Here is a 25,985-nt window from a genome sequence, read left to right as displayed (position 1 = left end):
AGAAATTTTCCTTTGAGTATAAGTTTAACAGTCAGAAAAACGTATTTAAGGTATCACCTTATGGAGTACCAAGCAGCAAATAGGTGGTCTTTTAAGAGGCACCCACCTTTTCTGTGTAATCTGGCTTAAAATGCTGGAATGAAGAGGGGCAAGAAGCAATGTCTCATTCTGGAAGCTTTTGGCTTTGTAGATGTGTAGGTAAGTATGGTAAAGTTGCTCATCTAAGATTATATCTAGAATATTTTAGATTGGGAATTCTCGTGACATCACTAATAAGAGAACTTTTTATTAAAATAACACGAATCATATCCTTTTGTCAGTTTATTTCAGCTTTTAAAGATGCTGGCATTTTAAAAATTAAGTGATAGTGCATCGATTCAAGGAAAAATCAAAACAGTGAGAATGAAGGGACACTTAACAATGGGAATAGATGCTGAATATCAAATGCATTCATAGCCATTCTTTCTAGCTACCCACAGAACCACCACAGAACACAGCTGGCTATTTTTAAGTTGTAAAAAAAAAAAAGTGGTGGAACAGTGACAAGTCTCTCATATGCTTTGCTTTCATCGTATATGTGCATATATCAGTTATGGGACACCAGAAATATATTACTTATATTTAAAAGCACACAAAATTCTTTAAGAACCAGGCTTTGACTTCTGTATACATGTGTTACTGCAATATTAAAAATATCTTGCAAAGATTTCCACCGTACATTCCACATGCATAAGACCTCAAAGATAAGCACAGCAATCACCCTTGGAAATCAGAGAACACTTTTTCCCCCACTCTGTGTAAGAAAGTTAGCTGGATAGTCCTGCATCCAGTTATATCATAAGACAAAGCTAACAATGTACTTTCTGACATTTGAGGCAGTAGGCGTGTCATGACAAGGCAGCCCAGGGCCTCTGGGGCAGCAGAGAAACACACATCTCTATGTAATTACCACAGCACAATCATGTCTACAAGTACACACTTCCAAAAGAAATGTATTTCTTGCAAGCACCATTTCAGATGATTGGGTAGAAGTTTGAAGCCAGTTAGTAAGACTACGGAAGTGGCCTTTTATACCTTTAAGTTGAAATATTTTCTCCTTCACGTCTTCCTTGGGTGGAGCAGGAGGAGGAGCCGGGGGCCTCGGTTTGAGTTTTGGTTTCTCAATAACCTTCTTTTCAGGCTCAGGTTCTTGAAAGAGTATTTCAGGAGTGTTAGTAGGGATTTTAAATGAGAAATTTAAATACATACGTAAGAAGTAAAAAGTTTGATTTTTTAAGATCAGTTTTCAACCTAAAACAAAAAACACTAGAACACAGAGAATGAGAAATGTAGCAAAGACACTACAACAAAAGAAGCACCCAGACAAGGCACGTTTGACGTGAGAAAAAAACACTACGAATTACATGGAAACATAAGGATGACATGCACATTTCAAACAAAGAATATCTTAAAGACAGATGCAAAGAGACCCACTATACAGGAAGAATAACACAGACCATACAAATTTCAAGATGAAGAATGCTTTTATATGATAGTGAAGATTGAAGTCCAATTAACTGAATACCTTGTACAGTTATTTCTTCCGGCTGTGGTTCCGGTTCAGGCTCTTTTGGCTCAATATACTTTTCAATTTCACGTTCTTTAAAGAAGGTTGACAAAGGATATAAGATTGTAATGTAAAGTTCTTCATAAAGACTCATACAAACTTCACATGGATACAAAGATTACAGTCACTCAAACAAAAACAATTTACACAAATCCACTTGGATAAAAAAGGTAAGATTTCCATTTTCTTACAATAGAGCTTTCTATTAAAAACTAGCTTATTCAATGTATGTTGGCAAATAAGATGACTTTTAACATTTGACATTGGGTAACCATTTAAGGAACCAATGCAATTATTCCATTCTGGCCTCAGTAAACAGTACCTTTTGGAATTTACAATTAGCATCAAGAATAATCAAAGATTCTAGTTATAAAAAATTCTAGGTATTCGAAAAATAAAGCAGTCAAACATTGCGTTGGAATGGTTTAATGTGTAATTTCAAGAATACTTTCGTATTTTTAAAAGGTGTTTTCAAGAAATTCTAAAAATTTATGTTTATGTTTATAGATATACCTTCAACAGGGGGGGTCTCTTTTCTACCAATGGTTATGGATGCTTTTTCTTCATATATTATTTCCTCAGGAGCCTCTTCAACTTAAAAAACATAGTATTTTATGTTAGACTATATTCAAAATAGCAGTTGCAACTGCTACGTTGCAACATATCAAAGCAGTACACTATAACTTGTTATCCAGATGACCCCAAAATATCGAAACATAAAACAGACAACAGATAAACACCTAAGACTGATCTACAGTCAAAGCAATTGTTGCCTTTCCAAGATTTGCAGAGCAGGTGTGTACCTTGTGCAGGTGGAGCTTCTGGCTCTTCAGGGATAAGAACAGACACTTTCTCTTCTGGGACAATTTCCTCAGGTACTTCAGGCTCTTTAAAGATATTGATTTTGTTTACTATTATGATTTTAAAAGATGTGCAAGATTTTGCAAAGAGCAGGCAAAGCAAACAAGGGAAAGAGCTTCATTTTGTAAGACTTCATGGGGAATATGGCTTCTGAGATAAAGCACTCTTTTGGTCCTCCTAATTTTATAAATGAATCTTCTCAGCCTTTTTCCTTTGCTTCTTTTCTTCTAGGTACCCCTTAAGTGTAGGTGTTACCCACTGGTCTCACTTTGATACTCTTCTCTATTTGCACTGCATTCTCGAGAATTCACTCCTATACTCTCAATACTCATTTCCATGTTGATGACTTCCAGATCTACATCTCTAGCCCTGATCTCCTTCCTAAACTCCAGGTGTGCAATCCCAACCACAGTACTTGAGAAACGAAAAACATATTCACCATCTTCCCTCTAATATCAGTTTAGGAAGCCAAATGCACCATTTTCTTGTATTTCTAGTGTCAATCCTCAGAATCATTTTGGGCTCCTCTATTTCTCTAACTGCTTTGGTAATGGTCAGACACCAAGTCCTATCAACTCGGTATCCATCTCTCTCAAATCTAATCCCCTTTTTCCATTCTACCAGCATTGCTCTAGTCCAACTCTCAGTGATGTTAAATAATTGCAGTGGCTCTTTACTGGTATCCCTGTCTTGTAATAGCTTGAACCTGCTGCAAGCTCTCTAAAGCACAATTTTTATCAACTTACATACTTGCTTCTAAACCTTTGAAGCCTCCTATTGCCTAAACAATAAAGTTCAAACCTTATAGTGCCATGAAAATAACTCCATATTATGACCCCCATCTTTAAATCCAGCCTTATCTTTCAAGATCCATGCCTAAATTAGACATGTTCGACAGTTCCTGAGCATACTAGACTCTTCTACCTCTGTGCCTTTGGATATGCTCTTTCCTTTGCCTAGGACACCATTTTCTCAATTTCTACATGTAAAAATCTATCAAAATTCTACCTGTTCCATACAGCCTTCCCTTACGCGTCTACCTGAAAAGAATTTTCTCTTGCACAGTATTTCGGTAGCCCTTTGTACTCACTTTGTAGGAGTGATTACCTCCTGCCTGTTTTAGAGTTGTGCTATACGTGTCTTTCGCTACTCTCATCATATTTAAGTTTCTTGAGGACAGGATCAGGTCAATTATCTTTTCTAACACATTATCTTGTTAATGGTAAACACTCAACAAAACACGCTGAATTGAGTTGTTCTACACACCAAATGAGAGAAGGTCCTTTTCTACCACGTGTAACAACGTACAACTATATCACGGCACAACGGAACCTCGCTCATTTTTTCTCTTGCTTGCCTGTCTCATTTTATCTTTTTCAGCCCTCACTAATTCCTCTTCTTTCCTCTTCCTGTGTAATATGGTTTTGCATAAACTCCTACACAATGTTTTTTTTCTCTAGGAACTATTATTAAAATACTCAGATAACAGTCAGAGAAGCATTATTTTTTCTTCATGGTAGGTACCTTTTTCTGGAAGGACTTCTGGCTTTTTGGTAACAGGTACGGGTTCTTTCTTTACTGGAACCAGTTTCTTGGGCATCTCAGGCACTTTGAAGATATTAGTTTTATTTTTAGAAGAGAATTTTAAAGCATTTAAAAATGTTATGAGTAAAAGTTCTATAATTGTTGGGGCAGTGTTAAAATTAATGAAAGCAAATAAGGACATTTTGGTCCCTAGTTATGCAACAACGATGAGGACAACTTATTGGATTCTACTTTAAGATATTAGAGTACTTTTTTTTTTTTTTTTTATAATGTCTGTGCTGATATGAATACCTTCAGCTGCTGGAGCTTCTGGCTTCTTAACAGTTGGGGCCTTCTTCACTGGGACAACTTTCTTTGGCATCACAGGTACTTTAAAGATATTAGTAGCATTTAATATATCGCAAAATATAATATATACAGATTAATTTTACACATTTGTTCAACAGTATAACACAGAGATAACAGTTAATAAACACGTAATACAGCACAGCACATTATAAGGAAAGAGTGTAGAATTTTAGACCGTACACAAAAATGAAGTAAATATTTATTTCACTGTAAGTACCTTTAGGAGGTGGAGCTTCTGGTTTTTTGATGACAGGGACTTTCTTTTCTGGGACAATCTTCGGCTCTTCAGGCGCTTGAAAGATAGGAACTTCTTTTAGGGTTAGATGATCACAACGAAAAGTTTAATGCAAATGAATGAATCAAAAAAGATCTCATGTGTTTCTCCGATATGTACATTGTAAAATTCTGTAGGACCAAAATTTTATGTGTGCAAGTAACTTTTGTTCTTGCCAATGAAATCAAATTTCAAGCAGTGGGATAAAGGACTGACATTTTGTCTTATAAAAAACCAAGTAATTGTATTTTTCTAGACAGTGGATTCTGCCTTGTACCTGCTGGTGGAGGGGCTTCTGGTTCCTCCTCTTCTGCAACAGGAATTGGTTCTTTCTCTTCAGGAACAATTTCCTCAGGTTCTTTCTCTTCAGGAACAATTTCCTCAGGTTCTTTCTCTTCAGGAACAATTTCCTCAGGTTCTTTCTCTTCAGGAACAATTTCCTCAGGTTCTTCATATACTTTAAAGATATTAGTTAATTTCATTTCAGTGTTTGGAACAATATTCTAAAACACACAAAACACCAAACACAATAAATCTGAATCTTTATTTTTCCCTTCGTTTCAATTAATGTCTTCCCTTATTTTTGTTACAGTGAGATTTTTCTTATTTGTACTTAAGTTATATTTCTATTGATTTGAATGCTTGGAAAGTCCTTTTTGTGTTTAATATAATTTACACTCATTAGCTCTTCTGTCTTAATTTCTATGTACATTTTTGTAAATTTATTTCTGTTGGTGTGGTTGAGAACATACACAGCTGAACATACATCAATTCAATAATTTCTACATGTACAGTTCACTGACATTGATTACATTATTCAAACTGTGTAACCATTCTCGCCTTCCTTTTCCAAATTGTTCCTCCCCCATTAACATAAACTCACTGCCCCCTAATTTTCCCATCTAATCTTTTGAGCTGCTGTTGTCAATTTGTCTATATACATTTGAGAAGCCACGTTTAATATAGCTTACTGTGCCTTATGTAAAGGAGCCCTGGTGGCGCAGTGGTTAAAGTGATTGACTGCTAACCAAAAAGTCAGCAGTTTGAAACCACCAGTGGGTCCACAGAAGAAAGATGTGACAGTCTGCTTCCGTAGAGATTTACAGCCTTGGAAACTCTATGGAGTTGCTGTGAGTTGGACCTGACTCGATGGCAGTGGGTTTTGGTTTGATTGCCCTATGTAGATATTCTTGACTGATAACCCAAAAGAGATTTGGGATTGGAGCCAATTAAGAATGTTCAGGTAAGACAAAGAATTAAAGGATGGAAAAATGACCACAAGATAACGAACTAGAAAGGAATAGGAACAAAGCTGAAATTAGAAATAGTCACAAGTGGCAAGCTCATTAATGGTCTTATGTGTACCTTCTGGAGGAGGTGGCTCCACTTTCTTGGGAACAGGAACAGCTGGTTTCTCTTCTAAGACAGGCTTCTTTGGCACCTCTGGCACTTTAAAGATATTAGTTAATTTTACTTCTTGGTAGTTGAGAAATACATGAAATTTATACCACATCTAGTTCATATCTTAAGTAACCCAGGGAACAGATCAAAGAACAAAATTCACAACGAAGTCAGTGATCTGTCCTTGGGCGAACACAGCGGTGGGGGGGAGGTGCAGAATGTAGCCCATGAAGAATAACCAAACCATGTTATTGGCTCTTCCAGTACCCATAAGAAAGCATCAGTTTTTTTTTAATCAACGATATTATTTAAAACATTTAAACCCTAAAAATCCAGAATGGCAGTTTTGTCGTTGTGAATATAAGAGGATTGGTTAACAAAGGGTTTCCTATAACGGGCGACTTTTGAGACCAAGAGTGAGTGAGTGTCTGCAGAGTCTCATTAGTGACATGTACCTTTTGCTGGTGGGGCTTCCGGTTTTTTGGGAACGGCTACTTTCTTTTCCGGAACAACTTCTTTTGGCACTTCAGGCACTTTAAAGATATTAGTATTTTAACATTATGACGATTACGGGTAAACACCCATTACATTTATAAGAACAGAACACGTTTTCAGATTTGGAGGCAGCTTCCGCCTCCATCGAATGGGGGACAGCTACAGGTACCTTTAGCAGGTGGGACTTCTGCTTTTTGGGGAGCCACAGGAGGCACTTTCTTTTCAGGAACAACTTTCTTGGGCGCCTCGGGCACTTTAAAAGATATTAATAGTGTTTAAGCCCATTGTATCAATAATATAGGGAAACCGTGAAGTAGCACAGTAGAACATAACATCTTAAAGACACACGTTTTTCTGTAGGATGTTAGTAACAGCAAGAAATACCTTTCACTGGTGGTGGTTCAGGTTTTTTGGCAATGACAGCAGGTGGTTTCTTTTCTGGGACAGGTTTCTTAGGTGGCTCTATCACTAAAGGTATTAGAATTTATGTTTTAGAAGCGGTGGAAATGAGTGAGAAACATTAAGAAAGCTCTCAATGCCCAGAATTTTCAAAGCAAGAGAGTGAACAACTGGCTAAGGGATCCTAGCAGCATCGGCCAAGTACCTTTTGCAGGAGCAGGGGGCTCTGGTTCTTCAACAACTTCAGCTGGAGGTTCTTCCACGAGAATTTCCTCAGGCTCCTCATACACTTTAAAGACACAAGCTCATTTTAATGCTAGAATTGACTAAAGCACATGAAATATTTCACAAAAGATTTTTACAACACTGAGTAATTTATTTTTTCAAATACTAATTTAGATAATTTCTTTATTACCTGCAGGGGGCGGACTTTCTGGTTTGGGGGGGATCACTTCAGGTACTTTCTTTTCAGGGACTGTGACCTTTGGCACCTCGGGTACTTAAAAGATATTAGTATTTTTGTGATTAGACAGAATAAAGGCAAATGGACGGTATCAACACAGCGATGTGGGGGTGACTACCTTTAGCAGGTGGGGCTTCTGGCTTTTTAGGAGGTGCCACGGGCACTTTCTTTTCAGGGACCACTTCCTTGGGAGCCTCGGGCACTTAAAAGATATCAGTAAAATCACATTTAGAGTTATGAAGAAAACAAGAGAATATTTTCCAGAGCAGAAGAATTACATCTTTTAAGCCTAAGGTCAGAGGCAAATACCTTTAGCAGGTGGGGCTTCCGGTTTTTTAGGAGGTGCCACAGGTACTTTCTTTTCAGGGACCACTTCTTTGGGAGCCTCAGGCACTTAAAAGATATTAGTAAATCACATTTAGGAGCTATGAAAACCACAGGAACAAAATAATTTTCAAAAGCAGAAGAATTACATCTTTTAAGCCTAATGTCAGAGACAAATACCTTTAGCAGGTGGGGCTTCTGGCTTTTTAGGAGGTGCCACGGGTACTTTCTTTTCAGGGACCACTTCTTTGGGAGCCTCAGGCACTTAAAAGATATTAGTAAATCACATTTAGGAGCTATGAAAACCACAGGAACAAAATAATTTTCAAAAGCAGAAGAATTACATCTTTTAAGCCTAATGTCAGAGACAAATACCTTTAGCAGGTGGGGCTTCTGGCTTTTTAGGAGGTGCCACGGGCACTTCCTTTTCAGGGATCACTTCTTCGGGAGCCTCAGGTACTTCAAAAGATATTAGTAAATCACATTTAGGATTTATGAAGACATGAGAACAAAATAGTTTCCAGAGCAGAAGAACTACATCTTTTTAAGCCTAAGGTCAGTGACAGATACCTTCAGCAGGTGGGGCTTCTGGCTTTTTAGGAGGTGCCACGGGCACTTTCTTTTCAGGGACCACTTCTTTGGGAGCCTCAGGCACTTAAAAGATATTAGTAAGTCACATTTAGGATTTATGAAAACATGAGAAGAAAATATTTTCTAGAGCAGAAGAATTATATGTTTTAAGCCTAAGATCAGTGACAGATACCTTTAATAGGTGGGGCTTCTGGCTTTTTAGGAGGTGCCATGGGCACTTTCTTTTCAGGGACCACTTCCTTGGGAGCCTCGGGTACTTAAAAGATATCAGTAAAATCACATTTAGGATTTATGAAGACCATAAGAGCAAAATATTTTCCAGAGCAGAAGAACTACATCTTTTTAAGCCTAAGGTCAGTGACAGATACCTTCAGCAGGTGGGGCCTCTGGCTTTTTAGGAGGCGCCACGGGCGCTTTCTTCTCAGGGATCACTTCTTTGGGAGCCTTGGGCACTTAAAAGATATCAGTAAAATCCCATTTAGGAGTTATGAAGAAAACAAGAAAATACTTTCAAGAGCAGAAGAATTACATCTTTTAAGCCTAAGGTCAGTGACAAATACCTTTAGCAGGTGGGGCTTCTGGCTTTTTAGGAGGTGCCACAGGCACTTTCTTTTCAGGAACCACTTCTTCGGGAGCCTCAGGTACTTTAAAAGATATTAGTAAAATCACATTTAGGATTTATAAAGACGAGAACAAAATATTTTCCAGAGGAGAAGAATTACATCTTTTAAGCCTAAGGTCAGTGACAGATACCTTCAGCAGGTGGGGCTTCTGGCTTTTTAGGAGGTGCCACAGGCACTTCCTTTTCAGGGACCACTTCCTTGGGAGCCTCAGGCACTTAAAAGATATTAGTAAAATTACATTTAGGAGTTATGAAAACCACAGGAACAAAATAAGTTTCAAGAGAAGAATTGTATCTTTTAAGCCTAAGATCAGAGGCAAATACCTTTAGCAGGTGGGGCTTCTGGCTTTTTAGGAGGTGCCACAGGCACTTCCTTTTCAGGGACCACTTCTTCAGGAGCCTCAGGCACTTTAAAAGATATTAGTAAATTACATTTACGAGCTATGAAGACATAAGAACAAAATATTTTCCAGAGCAGAAGAATTATATCTTTTTAAGCCTAAGATCAGTGACAGATACCTTCAGCAGGTGGGGCTTCTGGCTTTTTAGGAGGTGCCACGGGCACTTTCTTTTCAGGGACCATTTCTTTGGGAGCCTCAGGCACTTAAAAGATATTAGTAAATTACATTTAGGAGTTATGAAAACCACAGGAACAAAATAAGTTTCAAGAGAAGAATTGTATCTTTTAAGCCTAAGATCAGAGGCAAATACCTTTAGCAGGTGGGGCTTCTGGCTTTTTAGGAGGTGCCACAGGCACTTCCTTTTCAGGGACCACTTCTTCAGGAGCCTCAGGCACTTTAAAAGATATTAGTAAATTACATTTACGAGCTATGAAGACATAAGAACAAAATATTTTCCAGAGCAGAAGAATTATATCTTTTTAAGCCTAAGATCAGTGACAGATACCTTCAGCAGGTGGGGCTTCTGGCTTTTTAGGAGGTGCCACGGGCACTTTCTTTTCAGGGACCATTTCTTTGGGAGCCTCAGGCACTTAAAAGATATTAGTAAATTACATTTAGGAGTTATGAAAACCACAGGAACAAAATAAGTTTCAAGAGAAGAATTGTATCTTTTAAGCCTAAGATCAGAGGCAAATACCTTTAGCAGGTGGGGCTTCTGGCTTTTTAGGAGGTGCCACAGGTACTTTCTTTTCAGGGACCACTTCTTTGGGAGCCTCAGGCACTTAAAAGATATTAGTAAATCATATTTAGGAGCTATGAAGACATAAGAACAAAATATTTTCCAAAGCAGAAGAATTACATCTTTTAAGCCTAAGATTTGTGACAGATACCTTCAGCAGGTGGGGCTTCTGGCTTTTTAGGAGGTGCCACAGGCACTTTCTTTTCAGGGATCACTTCTTCAGGAGCCTCAGGTACTTAAAAGATATTAGTAAATCACATTTAGGAGCTATGGAGCAATGAGAACAAAATAGTTTCAAGAGGAGAAGAGTTATATCTTCTTAAGCCTAAGGTCAGTGACAGATACCTTCAGCAGGTGGGGCTTCTGGCTTTTCAGGAGGTGCCTCTGGTACTTTCTTTTCAGGGATAACCTCTTTGGGAGCCTTAGGCACTTAAAAGATATTAGTAAAATTACATTTAGGAGTTATGAAGACTATGAAAGGAAAATATTTTCAAGAAGGAAAGAGTCATATCTTCTTATTCCTAAGGCCAGCGGCAGATACCTTTAACAGGTGGGGCTTCTGGCTTTTTAGGAGGCTCCACTGGTACTTTCTTTTCAGGAACAATTTCTTGAGGAACTTCAGGCACTTAAAAGATATTAGTAGTTTCACACTTATATCAATCAAGAACAATGGAATAAAATTGTTTCCAAGAGCAGAAGAGAGATTTCTTCAGCACAGGGGTGACAAGCATCTTTAACTGGGCGGGGGGTGTGGGGGCAGGGAGGCTTCTGGTTTTTTGGGCAGTGCCTTGGGAATTTTCTCTTCTGGGACAATTTCTTGAGGAGCTTCAATCACTTAAAAGATGTTAGTAGTTTTATACTTAAGTTAATGAAGAACGATGGACTAAAATTGTTTTCAATAGCAAAAGAGAGAATTCTTCTGCGGAACGAGGTCAGAGCTAACAGGTACCTGTAACCATGGGGGCTTCTGGTGTTTTGCGTGGTGCCTTGGGAATTTTCTTTTCTGGGACAACTTCTTGAGGAGCTTCAGGCACTTGAAAGATATTAGTAGTTTTACACTTAGATTAATGAAGAGCAGTGAACTAAAATTGTTTTCAAGAGTGGAAGAGATATTTCTGCTGCAGAATAATAAGGTTGGGCTTACATGTACCTGTAAGTGGTGGAGCTTCTGGTGTTTTGGGTGGTGCCTTGAGAATTTTCTTTTCGGGGACTTCCTGAGGAGCTTCAAGCACTTGAAAGATATTAGTATTTGTATAATTTATGAATAGCGAAGGCATATGCTACAATGATTGTTAAGAGTACAAGACAATATTTTTTCCCCTTAGTGGAGCAGTGGGAATAAATACCTTTAGCATGTGGGGCTTCTGGTTTTTTGGGCACAGCCACAGACACTTTCTTTTCAGGTATAACTTCTTTTGGAGCTGGAGGAACTTCAAAGATATTAGTTTCTTTTAGTTAGAAGCTTTAAAGGGGGAATACTGACGACACATTTACCCAAGCAAGTACAATTTGCAAGACTGACAGGCACATCTACACACCCTTTCCCCAGCTCGCTGCACCAGGTGACCAGTAACAAATAAGGATAAATACCTTTAGCGGGTGGAGCTTCTGGCCTTTTAGGAGGAGTCACTGGTACTTTCTCTTCCAGGATAGCTTCCTCCGGTGGGGCTTCAGGCACTTGAAAGATATTAGTATTTTGTGTTTAGAAGGTAGAAATAAATCATGATAATACCATATAATCATACACCAGTATCTTTCAGATAGTTACAGACATTTGTTGCCTTTATAATTAGATCACCTTTGAGTCTGAGTCGTGGGATTTTCATTTATCATTCTCTAGTTAAAATAGCAGTTACTTTTTCCCTAGTTTACATAGCTTTGACCTTACCTGCAGGGGGCGGACTTCCCGGTTTGGGGGGGATCACTTCAGGCACCTTCTTTTCTGGGACAGCTGCCTTTAGCACCTCGGGTACTTTAAAGATATTAGTATTTTTGTGATTAGATAGAGTAAAGACAAATGGACGGTATCAGACACAGTAACGTGGGGGTGACTACCTTCGGCTGGTGGGGCTTCTGGCTTTTTAGGAGGTGCCACGGGCACTTTCTTTTCAGGGACCACTTCTTTGGGAGCCTCGGGTACTTAAAAGATATTAGTAAAATCATTTAGGAATTACGAAAACCACAAGAACAAAGTTATGTTCAAGAGCAGAAGAATTTTATCTTTTTAAACCTAAAGTCAGCGACAGATACCTTTAACAAGTGGAGCTTCCGGCTTTTTAGGAGGTGCCACAGGCACTTTCTTTTCAGGGACCACTTTTTTGGGAGCCTCGGGTACTTAAAAGATATTAGTAAAATCGCATTTAGGAGTTATGAAGACCACAAGAACAAAATAAAATCAAGAGCAGAAGAATTGTATCTTTTTAAGCTTAAGGTCAGCGACAGATACCTTTAGCAGGTGGGGCTTCCGGTTTTTTAGGAGGTGCCACAGGCACTTTCTTTTCAGGGACCACTTCTTTGGGAGCCTTGGGTACTTAAAAGATATTAGTAAAATCACATTTAGGAGTTATGAAGACCACAAGAACCAAACATTTTCAAGAATAGAAGAGTTGTATCTTCTTAAGCCTAAGATCAGTGGCAGATACCTTCAACAGGTGGGACTTCTGGCTTTTTAGGAGACGCTGCAGGTGCTTTCTTTTCAGGGATAACTTCTTTGGGAACCTCAGACACTAAAGATATTAGTATTTTTACATTTAGAAATCATGAAGACCACTAGATACACTGAAACATTTTTAAGATAAAGAGCCATTTTTTTCTTGAGCCTGAGATCGGTGGTAACAAGTACCTGTAACAGGTGGAGCTTCTGGCTTGGGGGGAGGAGCTTCTGGTACTTTCTTTTTGATGGGCACTTCTTTCTGAGCTTCAGGCACTTTCAAGATATTAGTAAATTTTACATTGGAATTACAGGGTCAACAGACACATGGATCACATTTACAAATCCAAGGAATTTTCAAAGCTAGAAAGGTGGTTCTTTCTTTCTCCCTACCTCCCTACCCCAGGTGAAGGGACCATTTAGAATGTACCTTTGACAGGTACAACTTCAGGCTTTCGGGGAGGATACACTTTCTTTTCAGGGACAACTTCTTTGGGAGCTTCAGGCACTTCAAAGATATAAATATTTTTTTTACATTTAGGAGTTACAAGAATTAGTACAGACAGGAAACATATACACAAGAAGAGACATTTTCCCAACCCTCCAAATTTCCAGCACTGGATACCTTCATCAGGTGGGACTTCAGGCTGTCGGTAAGTAATCACATGCGTTTTCTTTTCAGGGACAATTTCTTGGGAAGCTTCGGGCACTTCAAGAAATTAGTATTTTTACATTTAATGTTACGAAGATTACTAGGAAGAGCTAAATATTTTCAAGATTACAAGAGCTGTTTCTTCTTAAGGCTGAGGGCATGGTAACTTATACCTTTAACTGATGGAGGTTCTCTTTTCTTGGAAGGAACTCTCTTTGCAGGAACAATTTCTTGAGGAGCTTCAGGCACTTTAAAGATATTAGTATTTCACATTTAATGGTTAAAATTATTAATGAAAACAGTAACCACAATAAATTAGCAAATGTAGTTTCCTAGAAGCCTGTTCTCTTCCCCTCTATTCTCCCTATGTCCCACCAATCAACTAAGTAAATCTAAAGGGGTTACTCACTCTTCTCCAGTACCTAGCAGAGTTCCTGTGACACTACAGACCTTTCTTATTGAGAACTTCCTGAGCCAATACTTTTGGTAGGAGCTATTTATGTTTCGGCGGGGAATAGCCACAAACGTTTTCTTTTTAGAGGAACTTCTTGTGGAGCTTCGGGTGCTTTAAAGATATTAGTATGTTTACATTTAGGAGCTATAAAGAGTGTTAGGAAAAACATAATTTTAAGATTGGAAGACAGTTATTTCTTCAGCATCTGTTCAAAGGTGACATGCACCTTTCATAGTCAGAGGTTCTGGCTCTTTAGGAACATCTTCCGGTACTTTCATTTTAGGAGTAACTTCTTTCATAGTTTCTGTGCTTTGAAGATATTAGTATTATATTTAGAAGTTAAAAGGATCAGTAGAGACATTAATCACATTAACTGAACCAAAGTAATTTTTATGGCTATAAGGCTTCAAGAATTTGATGAGGGATGAGATCTTGAGGAGAGGAACAAAATCTTATGTGTCTTCGTTTGTTATTCCCCAGCTCCCTAGCATCTTGCATATAATAGACACTTACTAAATGCTATTAAATGAATGAAGGATGGAATGATAGAATGAGTGAGACCTTCAGTGGGTAATGTTTCAGGGGGAGCAACCATGGATGTTTCCTTTTCTGAGACAACTGCTTGAGGTGATTCACTTTAAAGATATTAATACATTGTACTTTGGAGTTATGAAGAACATTTAAAAGTTTCAATCATTAACTCCACATACAGTAATGCTCTGGACGGGAAGACACCCCTCTCCACAATCTGATTAATAACAGTATGAATGCTTGATTATCGGGGCTGGTTTCTTGGTCACCTCTGGCACTATCAATATTATTGTCGTGTGCTGTCAAGCTGATTCTGACTCACAGAGACCCTACATAACAGAGTAGAACTGCCCCGTAGGGTTTCCTAGGCTGTAATCTTTATAGGAGCAGACTGCCAGGTCTTTTCTCCAGGGGAGCTACTGGGTAGGTTTCGACAACAGCTGAGTGCTTAACCATTGCATCACCAGGGCTCCTTGCTATCAATATTAATAATGCTATTTCTTGGAATGGTAGATGTATAGAAAATTAGATTATGGAAAAATAGCTTTTAAGTAAAAAATAAAAAAAATGGATTCTTCATAATTAATGATATACCTTTAGCTTTTAGTTTGAGGAGAACCAAACAGCTTCTTTCTTATTTGGGTTGCCTTCTCTTTGTACCCTCAGGCAAATTAAAAAGGTAAATGTTTTTGAAGTTTGGAGAGAGGAGAATAACCAAATAATTCTAAATTGAGAAAACGGTGTCAAAGTGTTCAGATATTCTTTAAATTACAGATTATCATGGGTATTTATGAAGAAATTGTTATTCGGGATGTTTTTAAACTTTTATCTTTTGATTTACTTAAAAAAATCAAAAGAGAAAAATGTATGACTTTATAAAAATAAAAGATAGACTCTAAGAGAAGCAAATAAGTGTTTAGGTCAGAGTTTCATCTTTACCTGGAATTAGGCTCTCAGATGGGTGGATGTGGTAGAAATAATATTACAAGTGGAACAGCTCCACACTGAATCATATTCAGCTAAAATCATTTAAGTCTTATGGAAAATCAGTTATTTCAAATTCATATGTTTGTTTCTAACAGTAAATTTAATATAAAAGTAATCCCTACAAGCTGATATATCTTGAAATTTAAATCCCACGGAGAGCTGAATTACAGACGTGCAGTCTATAGCCAGGCACTTTTCATTTGGGGGAACTGATTCCTGCTTTGAGGAGGTGTGTTGATCCAATTCAATCTCATTTCAGGGATGTGGATGTTTATAAGCGGTTTCATGCAGATTTTTTTTTCTGGCTAGTCTGATTTTTATTTTCTAAGTAATTAGTAATCACTCTTTCCTGTTAAAGAATCCACCTGTGTCATATCTACACATAGTGTGTTTGCAGACTTTCCCGGGAGATCACATAGATCAACTTTATAGCCCAAGCATCTTCCATATGTATAAGCTAAAGACTTTTTTCCTCTACTTTTCTCCTGAATGACTTGTAGTGACATGTGTACACCCAGTAGAGTTGCTTTGGGGAAACTGCTTCTCTGAATGACTTCCTTCGTAATTTCTGGGGCTTTAAAGATATTAGTATTTTTACGTGTGTTAAGTGCAACTACAAAAAAAGTTAACTCTAAAAACATGAGATAAGAAAGTTGACTTTCTTCTGGCTTGTACCTTTTGCTGGTGGTGATTTTCTTCTTTTAGCAACTGGAACTTGTTCTTCTGAAACCTCTTCCTTGGTGACTTCAAACTCTTTAAAGATATTAGTATTTTGTAATTGAGAAGAGGCAAAGACATGACATATTAAAAAGATAGGACATGAACAGATATTGTGACTTTAAAATAGAAATTTAGTTTTTTGTTAAAATAGTTTATTTATCTTTGTACATTATGTGAGTGGGACTTGACTTTTTGGGGGCAAGTTGTAGAGAGTTCCTCGTTTTGCCTGTATCCGACAAAACCCATTGCCGTCGAGTCGATTCTGACATATAGCAACCCTATAGGACAGAGTAGAACTGCCCCAGAGTTTCCAAGTTGTGCCTGGTGGATTTGAACTGTTGATGTTTTTGTTAGCAGCCATAGTACTTAACTACTATGCCACCAGGGTTTCCCTTGCCTAAAGGATCTTTAAAGATATTAGTATTTTCACATTAGAAATTGTGAGGATGTACATAAAACATATTCGTAAACTGAAGAAGAAAAAATTTCTTCTTTAGATTTTCATGACTAGAAGTATACCTTCAGTTGGAAGATGCTCTGGAATTTCAGGAAGAGCTTCAGGTACCTCTACCTCAGGAAGAGCTTCAGGTACCTCTACCTCAGGAAGAGCTTCAGGTACCTTTACCTCAGGAAGAGCTTCTCTGGTTGCATCAGGCTCTTAAAAGATATTAGTAGGTTTACACTTACAGGTTATAAACATAATAAATTATATGACATGCAATTTTTGAGCCTTGAAGCCAAAGATATGCACCCAAGTTTGGTGTAACTGAAATGTACCTTTAATTGCTGGTGTTTCTTTCTTTTTAGGAATAGTCACGTATATTTTCTCTTCTGGAACAACTTTCTTGGGTGGTTCGGGCACTTAAAAGATATGAGTATAGTTATGTTTATAAATGGCGAAGAGAAATATTGAGCTTTTAAAATGAGCCAAAAAAGATTTTCTTCATACTGGATCACTGGTGTTATGTACCTTTTGCTAGTCTGAGTTTTGTCTTTTTAGGATGAGTCACAAGCACTTTTTCTTCTGGGGCTGATTCTTCAGGTGTTTCATAAACTTTAAAGATATTAGTATTTGTACAATTAGGATAGTATTAAGAAATATTTAATACAGAATACACATAACACACATTCACCAAAATTTACAACAATACATAGACACAAATTAGTGACAAGAACACTGACAAAGAATAAACTTTATTCCCATTTTTTTGATACAGGACTCTAAGCATTTCTTTATGATCACAATAATAAAATTGAGGAATCTACTGGCTAGGAACTACATTAATACTTCCATTTTTTCTATAGAAAGTATTGGTAAAATTGTCCTATTACTACTATTTTTAAAAATGATTTTGTACATAAAGAACAGGGTAGATGTTGAGTTGAACACTGAGAAATCTCCTCCTATGTTTGATCTCTGGAAAATGCACTTAAGTCCTTTCCTCTTTTAGGAGCCTAGTTATCTCATATTTTCAAAGCCACATCTAATTAATAGCGTCTTAGCTTAATATGAATGTGAAAAACATTTAGGGATTGAAAGTAGAGAAGAAATTTGGAATAAATATTTGGAAAATAAAGTAAATGAAGAAAATAAAAAATTTATTTATTTTTTTTATAGAAAGGTTTTTTTTTTTATATATATATATATATATAGAAAGGAAAACTGGCTGATAACAATCATCAAGCTCAAGTATAAAAAGGGTATTATTCAGGGTATTCAAAGGAGAGAGTGACCATATGCTTTTTTCTCAGCTAGTATAAAATGTTGACAAAAAGTTGAGTTTAAACAGATGAGGAAATATTAAGATTAAAAACAAATGGAAGAATATCTTATGAGATTTTTACTATTTAGATTATACAATATTGAATTTATTTAATCATAAATTTCACACAAAAGCAATAAAATGGCTTGAGAATTCTTTTGAGGTTTTAATGGCATGTAAATCTATAATGGACAGCATTGCCAAAGTGTTTCCAACAACTGTTGCAAATAATAATAAATAATAATGTCAGAGAATTTTGATTTCCCAAAATCAGTTGAAATATTATTATGAAGTTAAGTAAGTTACCACATTGTCTGAGGAAATAACCTGCTTCAAAGCTGAAGACCTCTGCACGTAGAACAGGTTAGGAAAATGACAAATGACTTGTCTGAAGCTAATAGTCACAGAAATTATTTAATGAGAGCTAATTATTTTTGCTATGTTAGGCTTTTATAAGATATTAGTATATTTACTTTTATAAACCATGAAGACAAATACAGTGAATTAAGAACACAATGAAACCAGAGGGAACCACCAGTTTTTCTACACTCACTGTATATCTCTGTGTCTTCAGAAAGAACTATAGGTGATTTTTCTTCTTGAATAGTTTTCTTAGGTACCTCAGGAACTTTAAAGATATTAGTATATTGTTATAAAGAAAAATATAAAATATTAAGAATATAAACAAAATATAAGGATTTAACACCACACACGCTCACTTTAAACCATGAATAACTAAACAAAGTGTTATCTCATGTTGTGATTAGTATCAGTGTATACCTTTGGCTGGTGGAACTTCGGGCTTTTTAGGAAGAGCTTCACGAACTTTTTCTTCTGGAACAATCTTCTTGGGTACTTCAGGCACTTTAAAGATATTGGTTTGTCTTATTTTTAAGAACATAATAATTGGGTAAAAAATATCAAGAGAAAAAGGGACATCTAACAAGAAAAAAAAAAAAAAGCATGCCAAAAATTCTAAAATTTAATTAACTAAACACACAGTCGATGCATTTTCTTAGATTGCCTTGTTGTTGAGTCCTTGATTTGCTCTTTGGATAGAGTGTCATTTCTGTTGTCATTTGGAAGATGTTTCCAAATAACCAGAACTTCTTGACAATAACTTCCAAAATGAAGTATTTTTAGAAGATGAGGAGCCAATATTTTTATATTAATTATGGAATAAGAAAAAGATTAATACAAACAATAACAATTTTTTAGTTCCATGCCTTTGTTACCAGAGGGTTGCCACAAAAGGGAGGATTATGTTACAGAATATATAGACTATAAATACAAGTTTACATCATTCACAGCCATATTGTAACACTGAGGGGTGAATGATCTCTCTTCTCCACAGTAAGTGAATAAAAAGGGATTTTGGATTAGTGGTGAATCACCAAAGGCAGATACCTTTCACTGGTGGAATTTTGGGTTCTTCGGGAACACGTACTTTTTCTTCTATGACAGTTTTCTTGGGTACCTCAGGTACTTTAAAGATAATAGTAATAATTTCTTTTATTTTTTAATGTTCATAAAAATTTTTAACAAGGACAGCATAAGAGAAATGTAAGCACGGAATAGAACACAGTCACAATATAAAACACAAACATCACTTTGTCAAATACATTCCAGTATTTAAGATAAGTTGAATTTTGATAACAAATAAGACAACAAAAGTCCACGAGGATTTTCCATGTTAGAATGGTAAGAAGTTGACAAGAAAAATTAACAATAAACCATCAGCTGGTGCTATTTCTGCTTCTTTTGGTAGAATAATTGGTGCTTTTTCTTCAGCAATAACTTACTTAAACATTTCAGGGTCTTTAAAAATATAAGTTTGTGTTATTTATTAGATAGTATTTTTTAAATTTCTATTGTGAATTTTAAGAAGGTTACAAAAAATGAACAAAGCCCAGGCATTAAATACATAGTCACTACTTTTTATATTTACTAGGTTAATAAAATTAATGATAAATAGGAAAACATGGGCTTATCAACAAGTACATTAGTGAATTTATAATAAAACAGTACCAAGAAAAATACCTGGGCACAGTATTTGATTGATGGGAATATTTGTTTTGAGTGTTTAAGGTATAACAATAATGACTTTCTTTGTTAGTAAAACTTCCTTTGGACCCTCAGCCACTTTAAAGATATTAGTTTGTTTTAGAAATCCTCAAAATGCAAAACACAGAAGAGAAACATCAAGTAGAATACAAACTTGTAAAGCAACCAAGGTGTAACGGTACATAAAGCTAAGGAAGTAATCCCCCCTCTCAAAATACCTTTAGCTGGAGGTTCTTTTCGAGGAACAACTTTAATAGGTGGTTTTTTGGGAGGCACAATTTTCTCAGATATCTCAGGCCCTTCAAAGATATTAGTGTTTTTGATTTAGAATGAACTCTTGAAGTATTATGGAGTACTACTACTAAAGTTAGTATAACGGAGTACTCACAAAATGCTTCATTATTTATACTTTTTGAATTTATACCACACCTTTTTTTTTTTTTTTTTACAAAAAAGTGTAATTTTGATCTATATTGTCGATTTAATATATATACACTCAGCACAGGCACATACATTTTTTCATATTACATACATATTACTAATTTGTGCAAGATCTGGAGTGATATTGCAGAGAATTTATTGGTGCTCTTATTTATCCTCAGAATATACTAGAATGCAGGTGCTGATATCAACATTTCATTCACTTCCTTAATGTTATTTCTCTAATGAAAATATCATAAAATGTAGGAAGCTTCTGATAGCTAATTATCAGCTGATGAACAGTTGACTGAAATATAATAAAGCAGTGGTTATTTTGCCTGAATATGTAAGTGAAAAGTTTTCTTTTCACTCAACAGATGACACTGGTCAGTTATTTTCCTAACCGTTTTTTTTTTTTTTTTTTTAAACCGTAACAGTCATTTAATATTCCTAGTTGGATTTAAAAAAAAATCTATAAATTCATACAGTGGCTTCCTTACATAAATAGGTAGACATCAAATATTACTATCTTGCCTATGAAAATTACACTTGTCTTTAAAGATTCATAAGCTTTTTCTCCCCCTCTATTCCTAGTTCCCTCTACATGATTCATTTATCAAGTAGTTTAAACTCAGAAGTATTTCATGATTTTATCATGTAGAATAAGTGAGTCTCTAATATTCCAAACTAAATATGAAATATATTTTTAAAAGAAAGAACAAGATATAACAGTTGGTAATATCTGTAGAATTCCCTATACCTTGTGGTGGAGCTTTAGGTTCTTCATATACTTCTACTTCTTCAACCTCTAAGACTTTTATTTCCCTGTGGACTTCCTCAGCTTCGTGTACTTCTTCAACCCTATGTTCTTCTACTTTGATGAATTCTTCTACTTCATGGAACTCTTCTTTTTCAAAATGTTCTTCAACTTCATGGAACTCTTCTTCTCCAAGAAATTCTTCCACTCTTGCTTCTACTTCTAGTCTTTCTTTTACTACTTCCTCTTTGTGGAAGGCAACTGATATTTTTTCTTCGAAGACAGTTCTCTCTGTAAGAGTATCTATTTTAAGAGATTATTTTTTTACACACACAAGATATAAGTTCAAAATATAAAGAAAAAAAGATCTGAAGAAAGGCTTGTATGCAATAAAAAAAAAAACATGAAAATTAAAGATGTTTTCCAAAAATACCTTTAGTTGGGAGAACAGCTTCTCTTTTAGGCACAGGGACTTTCTTTTCAGGGATTTTCTTTTCTGGGACTTTCTTTTCAGGGATTTTCTTTTCTGGGACTTTCTTTTGTACTTCAGGCACTTTAAAATATAGTTTTAATATTTAGGAGTATGAAGAGCAAGCTTTCATAGACAAAACGACATCAAAATCAATCAAGACAAAGACATGAAACGTAAATGTCTTAATGAAAAAGTTACAAAGGAAGTTCAAGCTTAAAAAAGACATACCTTTGGCTGGGGGTGCCTCTTTTTTGTGAACAGGAACAGGTACTTTTTCCTCAGGAACTTTCTTTGGCACTTTAAAGATATTAGGTGTTTTAAGTTAGCTGGCAATTCTCAATAATAGACAAAATAAAAAACATCAGAAATATCAACATATCTTTTAACAGAGAATTATAATAATCAAAGTGTCTAAAAAGTCACTGTGTACCACTGGACACCAGTTTTACAGGCAATAGAGATATTCTCCCAAATCACTCATTTGTACTAACCATACCTTTAGGACAAGATATGTTTGCAAAGAACCTGTGCTGTTCTCTTTTTTAAAATAGCAGGGATTACAAATTACTGCTTTTAATTTGATGAAGACTTTTTTTGATGTGATTGCCATCAGAGAGTACTTAAGCCCTGAGGAAGGCCTCATAGTCAGCTGGGCACTATTGCATTTGCCGAAGATATCTACCCAGATAGGGACAGCATAATCTGATTGCTTAAGAACACTGTCTAAAGCACTAACCTAATTACAAAGTAATTAGAAGTAAACATTTTCTAATAACCTTGAATGCTTAGGACACCTATTTTAGAGAGCGTACAGGCTCTCTAAAATAGCTATTATTTAACCATTAGAACAGATTTTTCCCTATAAAATAATAAACACAGTAGAAAATATTATAATTATGTGAGAAAACTCTATTGGTATAATGGGATAAAAATCTGAATGGAATGTGGGAAAGAGGGATCTATTATTAACTATACAAGTATAGAGAAATGTACCAATATATTACAATTCACAGCTATTTAAAATAAGAAATTTCTAGAATCATTTTCACATTACACACATACACATATTTATCATTCCAAAAAAGGCTAAAGAAATAGAATGAATTTCATTTTTAATGATTCTTAATCAATTTCATGTGTTTGCTATTTAAATGATTATAAGAAAGCAGTGCTTTTCAAAACAAAATTAAAGGAAATTCAAAGATATTAATCAGAATCTGTGATACCTTTAGCTGGTGGAGCCTCCACTTTTTTAGGAACAGGAGTAGGTGCTTCGGGTTCTGGTTTTTTAACTACTTCAGGCACTTAAAAGATATTTTATGGACATTTTGAAAAATGACATGCAATGAACAAAACAACAACAACATATGCCCCAAAAATATAAACAACATAAAACATTAATTTATTAAAAAAAAAAGATATTAGCAACCTAAATGGTAAGTATATACATGGAGTAGTAACTCCAGAAGTGAGAAGGATATTATTTATAAATCAGGAATAATAAGTTAAAAAATTTTCTAAAAAGTAAACACTTTCACCATCCAAAAAAACCAATTCCTTTCCCCCCAAAGAACCCCCAGATGCCGTTGACTCTGATATATGACAATCCTGTGTGTGCCAAGAGCAGAACTGGGCTCCACAGGGTTTTCAATGGCTGATATTTTTGGAAGTAGATCATCAGGCCTTTCTTCCCAGGTACCTTTAGGAGGACTGGAACCTCCAACCTTTCGGTTAGCTGCCGAGTGTGTTAACCACTTGTACCACCCAGGGACTCCAATGTCACCACAAAAATAGATTTTTTCCCTACCTTAATACTGAAGAAAAATTAAGGACTGAAAACAAGGAGAAGTATTACAGTAGGGTCTGAGCAGAGAAAATTAAAGTGCCAATAACAGAAAAGTAATTTCTCTTTCTTAATTGTACTGCAAGTACAGTAAAAAAAAAAAAAGTTGGGAGGGATGGGACTCACTATTATGGAAATAGCTTAAGGCACCAGTTCCAGTAATAATCTTCAATTTATCATTAAAATGGTGTAAAAAAAGTACACCAGTGAATATTAGATTTTGACAAATTCTAAGAAACGGAACACAAAATATTTTAAATATCCAATTCATAAAAGATGTTGTACCTCTAGGTGGCACCACCGTCTCAACCTCCTCTATGCTAGGTGGTTCTTCTATGATCTCTTCCTCCAGAATAGGCTCTTCAGGTTCCTCAAACACTTTAAAAAGATTATTTTATAAATTATTTTTTACAATGTTTTTGAATATTAGATTAAAATATATATCTGAAATTGAGGCTGTCTGATCAGAGTAAGTAACTCCAAATTCCTATGAAAACTCACTACCGGAAAAAAATATGAAGGATCTTTATAATGGTAGGCTTTTATCAAAATTTGGTAACTATAAAGGACTTCAGAGAGAATTTAAATTATTACTTTTTTTTTTTAAGTGTAGGTAAAGTTGCTTATGTGGCCACTTAGGCAAAGTCAGATTTTCTGCACCAATTACTCAGGCTAACTCAGAAATTTCCCTTGGACAAATTTATCCCATAATTGCTAACCAAGGCATTTGATGACAAATTTCCCATAGCAAATACACAGTTTCCCATCAAAGATTCTCATTAAGATAAAACAACCAATAAACAAACAGGCTAAATATGTAAGAAAGGAGATTCAACTGGTTTTAGTTTGCGTACCCAATTTCTATCAGGAAAATAAGAATTTCTTTTAGAATCTGACCATGTTTATTTTCTGAAGTGAAATGTGTTTTTATCTCCTTCAAGTATCAGACAACGATAAGACAATGATGACCTTGAAAATGCTATTTTCTTAGAAAGTCATCTACCTTCAACTGGTGCAACTTCCTCTTCTTTAGGGAGCACAACTTGTCTTTCTTCCACTCTCATAGGTACCTCAGGAACTTAAAAGATATTGATTGTTTTAGGCACTTAAAATGCAAGAGCCAAAGACTACAGAAAGGCCAATTTTTCTGTTTTTTCACCATAAGAGAGTAAATATCAGAATACACACACACAACAGGAAACATTGACATTTCACAGACTTAGTTAATGCGACAAGAATAAAGAAGTTTGTGCTTCAGGTTAAGGGTCCATTAAAGAGAAAGTCTATCTTTTACTGCCAGAGTTCTAGTTTTTCAGGAAGAGCAATATGTACTTCAGGGACTGGTTTCTTAGTTACTTCTAGCTCTTTAAAGATATATGATTTTCATATTTTTATGTTTTAGACACAACATACATAGAGAAGGAACATAAAATATACCAATGCAAAGTGGAAAAATTGACATAGCACAAACACGGGTGCAACAGATTCACGAGTGACAATGTGAATGACAGACAATACAATGCAAATGTTTATGTTGAATGTCCTGTGCAGACAATGTCACAGTTCAACATGGTTGCAGCAGACACATCCCAATGAGGATGATGTACCTTTGGCAGGAGGTGGCACTGCTTTCTTAAGGCCAGGAGGAGGCACCTTCTTTTCTGGTTCAGGTTTCTTAGGTACCACAGGCACTTTAAAGATATTATTTTACAATATCAGTTTCACAAACACAAAGACAATGGACATAGCAATAAGTTATGTTATAACATGTATTGAGATGGGACATTTTTACTTCTACACATGAAGGAAAGAATTGGAATGGCAGTGAGTGTCTAATTTGCTCGGGAAGAGCAGTACCTGCCGCGGGAGGAGCTTCCTCTTTCTTGGGAACGGCCACTTTCTTCTCTGGCACTTTCTTCTTAACCTCAGGCACTTTAAAGACACATTTCATAATAAGATTTTATTTTCAGGGACAAAAAAGGCAACAAGAAGTCCACACATAGAAAGACCAACATGCAACATCAATAAAAGCATAATACAAGTTGGAAGACCAAACATTATGATGTAATTGGGTTTTATATAGCAAGTGTTCAGCAACATATCTGCGTATCAGAGGACAGATGCCGCCATTTCATCCATTTAAATTGAAATTTTACTAGTCCTTTATTAAAGCACTATAAAATGAATATGAATCCTGGAGATCCAACAAAGGATCAGTTTAATCACGGCACCGGATTACATGACTATTTAGGCTGGTGGAGGGGTTATGCTTATTTTAAGTAGCAATGCCTTGATTTTTTGTAGAAAATATTATTGAGCTCTAAGGCATAAATATGTTCATTATGTCCTGTACTATGAGCTGAATGAATATGTTAAATCTATATATACTATTCATTCAAAGATAGAGTACTTTTACATATCTTACTTTATTCTTTCTTCATAGTAACATCTGGGCCTGATAGGACTGTTATTACTATCCCCATTTTACGGGTGAGGAACTGGAGGCTCAGACTGGTTAAAAGACTTCCTTAAAGTAACATAGCAAGGTACAAAGCCAAGGCTAAATCAAAACCTGCTGGGCTACCTTTTGTATGTATATATCA

At 35.9% G+C, this 25,985-nt stretch overlaps 1 protein-coding gene across 1 annotated transcript in view; it reads right to left on the bottom strand.

Annotated features, from left to right (window-relative positions):
* TTN (titin) overlaps positions 1-25,985 on the bottom strand; it is a 273,379-nt gene that overhangs the window by 118,596 nt on the left and 128,798 nt on the right. Inside the window, exons 146-172 of the mRNA XM_064287443.1 lie at positions 25,240-25,314; positions 24,990-25,073; positions 24,386-24,460; positions 23,668-23,760; positions 22,766-22,843; positions 21,768-21,836; positions 21,501-21,620; positions 21,071-21,358; positions 20,109-20,189; positions 19,241-19,311; positions 16,662-16,688; positions 12,516-12,591; positions 12,125-12,208; positions 11,958-12,041; positions 8,480-8,563; positions 7,897-7,980; positions 7,702-7,785; positions 7,511-7,594; positions 7,345-7,428; positions 7,135-7,218; positions 6,915-6,998; positions 6,700-6,783; positions 6,491-6,568; positions 6,000-6,083; positions 4,912-5,091; positions 4,578-4,652; positions 1,075-1,188 (exon numbers count right to left, since the gene is read on the bottom strand). Of these exons, the coding sequence (XP_064143513.1) occupies positions 1,075-1,188; positions 4,578-4,652; positions 4,912-5,091; positions 6,000-6,083; positions 6,491-6,568; positions 6,700-6,783; positions 6,915-6,998; positions 7,135-7,218; positions 7,345-7,428; positions 7,511-7,594; positions 7,702-7,785; positions 7,897-7,980; positions 8,480-8,563; positions 11,958-12,041; positions 12,125-12,208; positions 12,516-12,591; positions 16,662-16,688; positions 19,241-19,311; positions 20,109-20,189; positions 21,071-21,358; positions 21,501-21,620; positions 21,768-21,836; positions 22,766-22,843; positions 23,668-23,760; positions 24,386-24,460; positions 24,990-25,073; positions 25,240-25,314 (2,508 nt within the window). The remainder of the gene's footprint in view (positions 1-1,074; positions 1,189-4,577; positions 4,653-4,911; positions 5,092-5,999; positions 6,084-6,490; positions 6,569-6,699; positions 6,784-6,914; positions 6,999-7,134; positions 7,219-7,344; positions 7,429-7,510; positions 7,595-7,701; positions 7,786-7,896; positions 7,981-8,479; positions 8,564-11,957; positions 12,042-12,124; positions 12,209-12,515; positions 12,592-16,661; positions 16,689-19,240; positions 19,312-20,108; positions 20,190-21,070; positions 21,359-21,500; positions 21,621-21,767; positions 21,837-22,765; positions 22,844-23,667; positions 23,761-24,385; positions 24,461-24,989; positions 25,074-25,239; positions 25,315-25,985) is intronic.

The sequence above is a fragment of the Loxodonta africana genome, chromosome 6, assembly GCF_030014295.1.
Source record: "Loxodonta africana isolate mLoxAfr1 chromosome 6, mLoxAfr1.hap2, whole genome shotgun sequence".
NCBI classification, from domain to species: domain Eukaryota; kingdom Metazoa; phylum Chordata; class Mammalia; order Proboscidea; family Elephantidae; genus Loxodonta; species Loxodonta africana.
The sequence above is the reverse complement of the archived record's forward strand: the minus strand, read 5'-3'. Positions and strand labels throughout refer to the sequence as shown.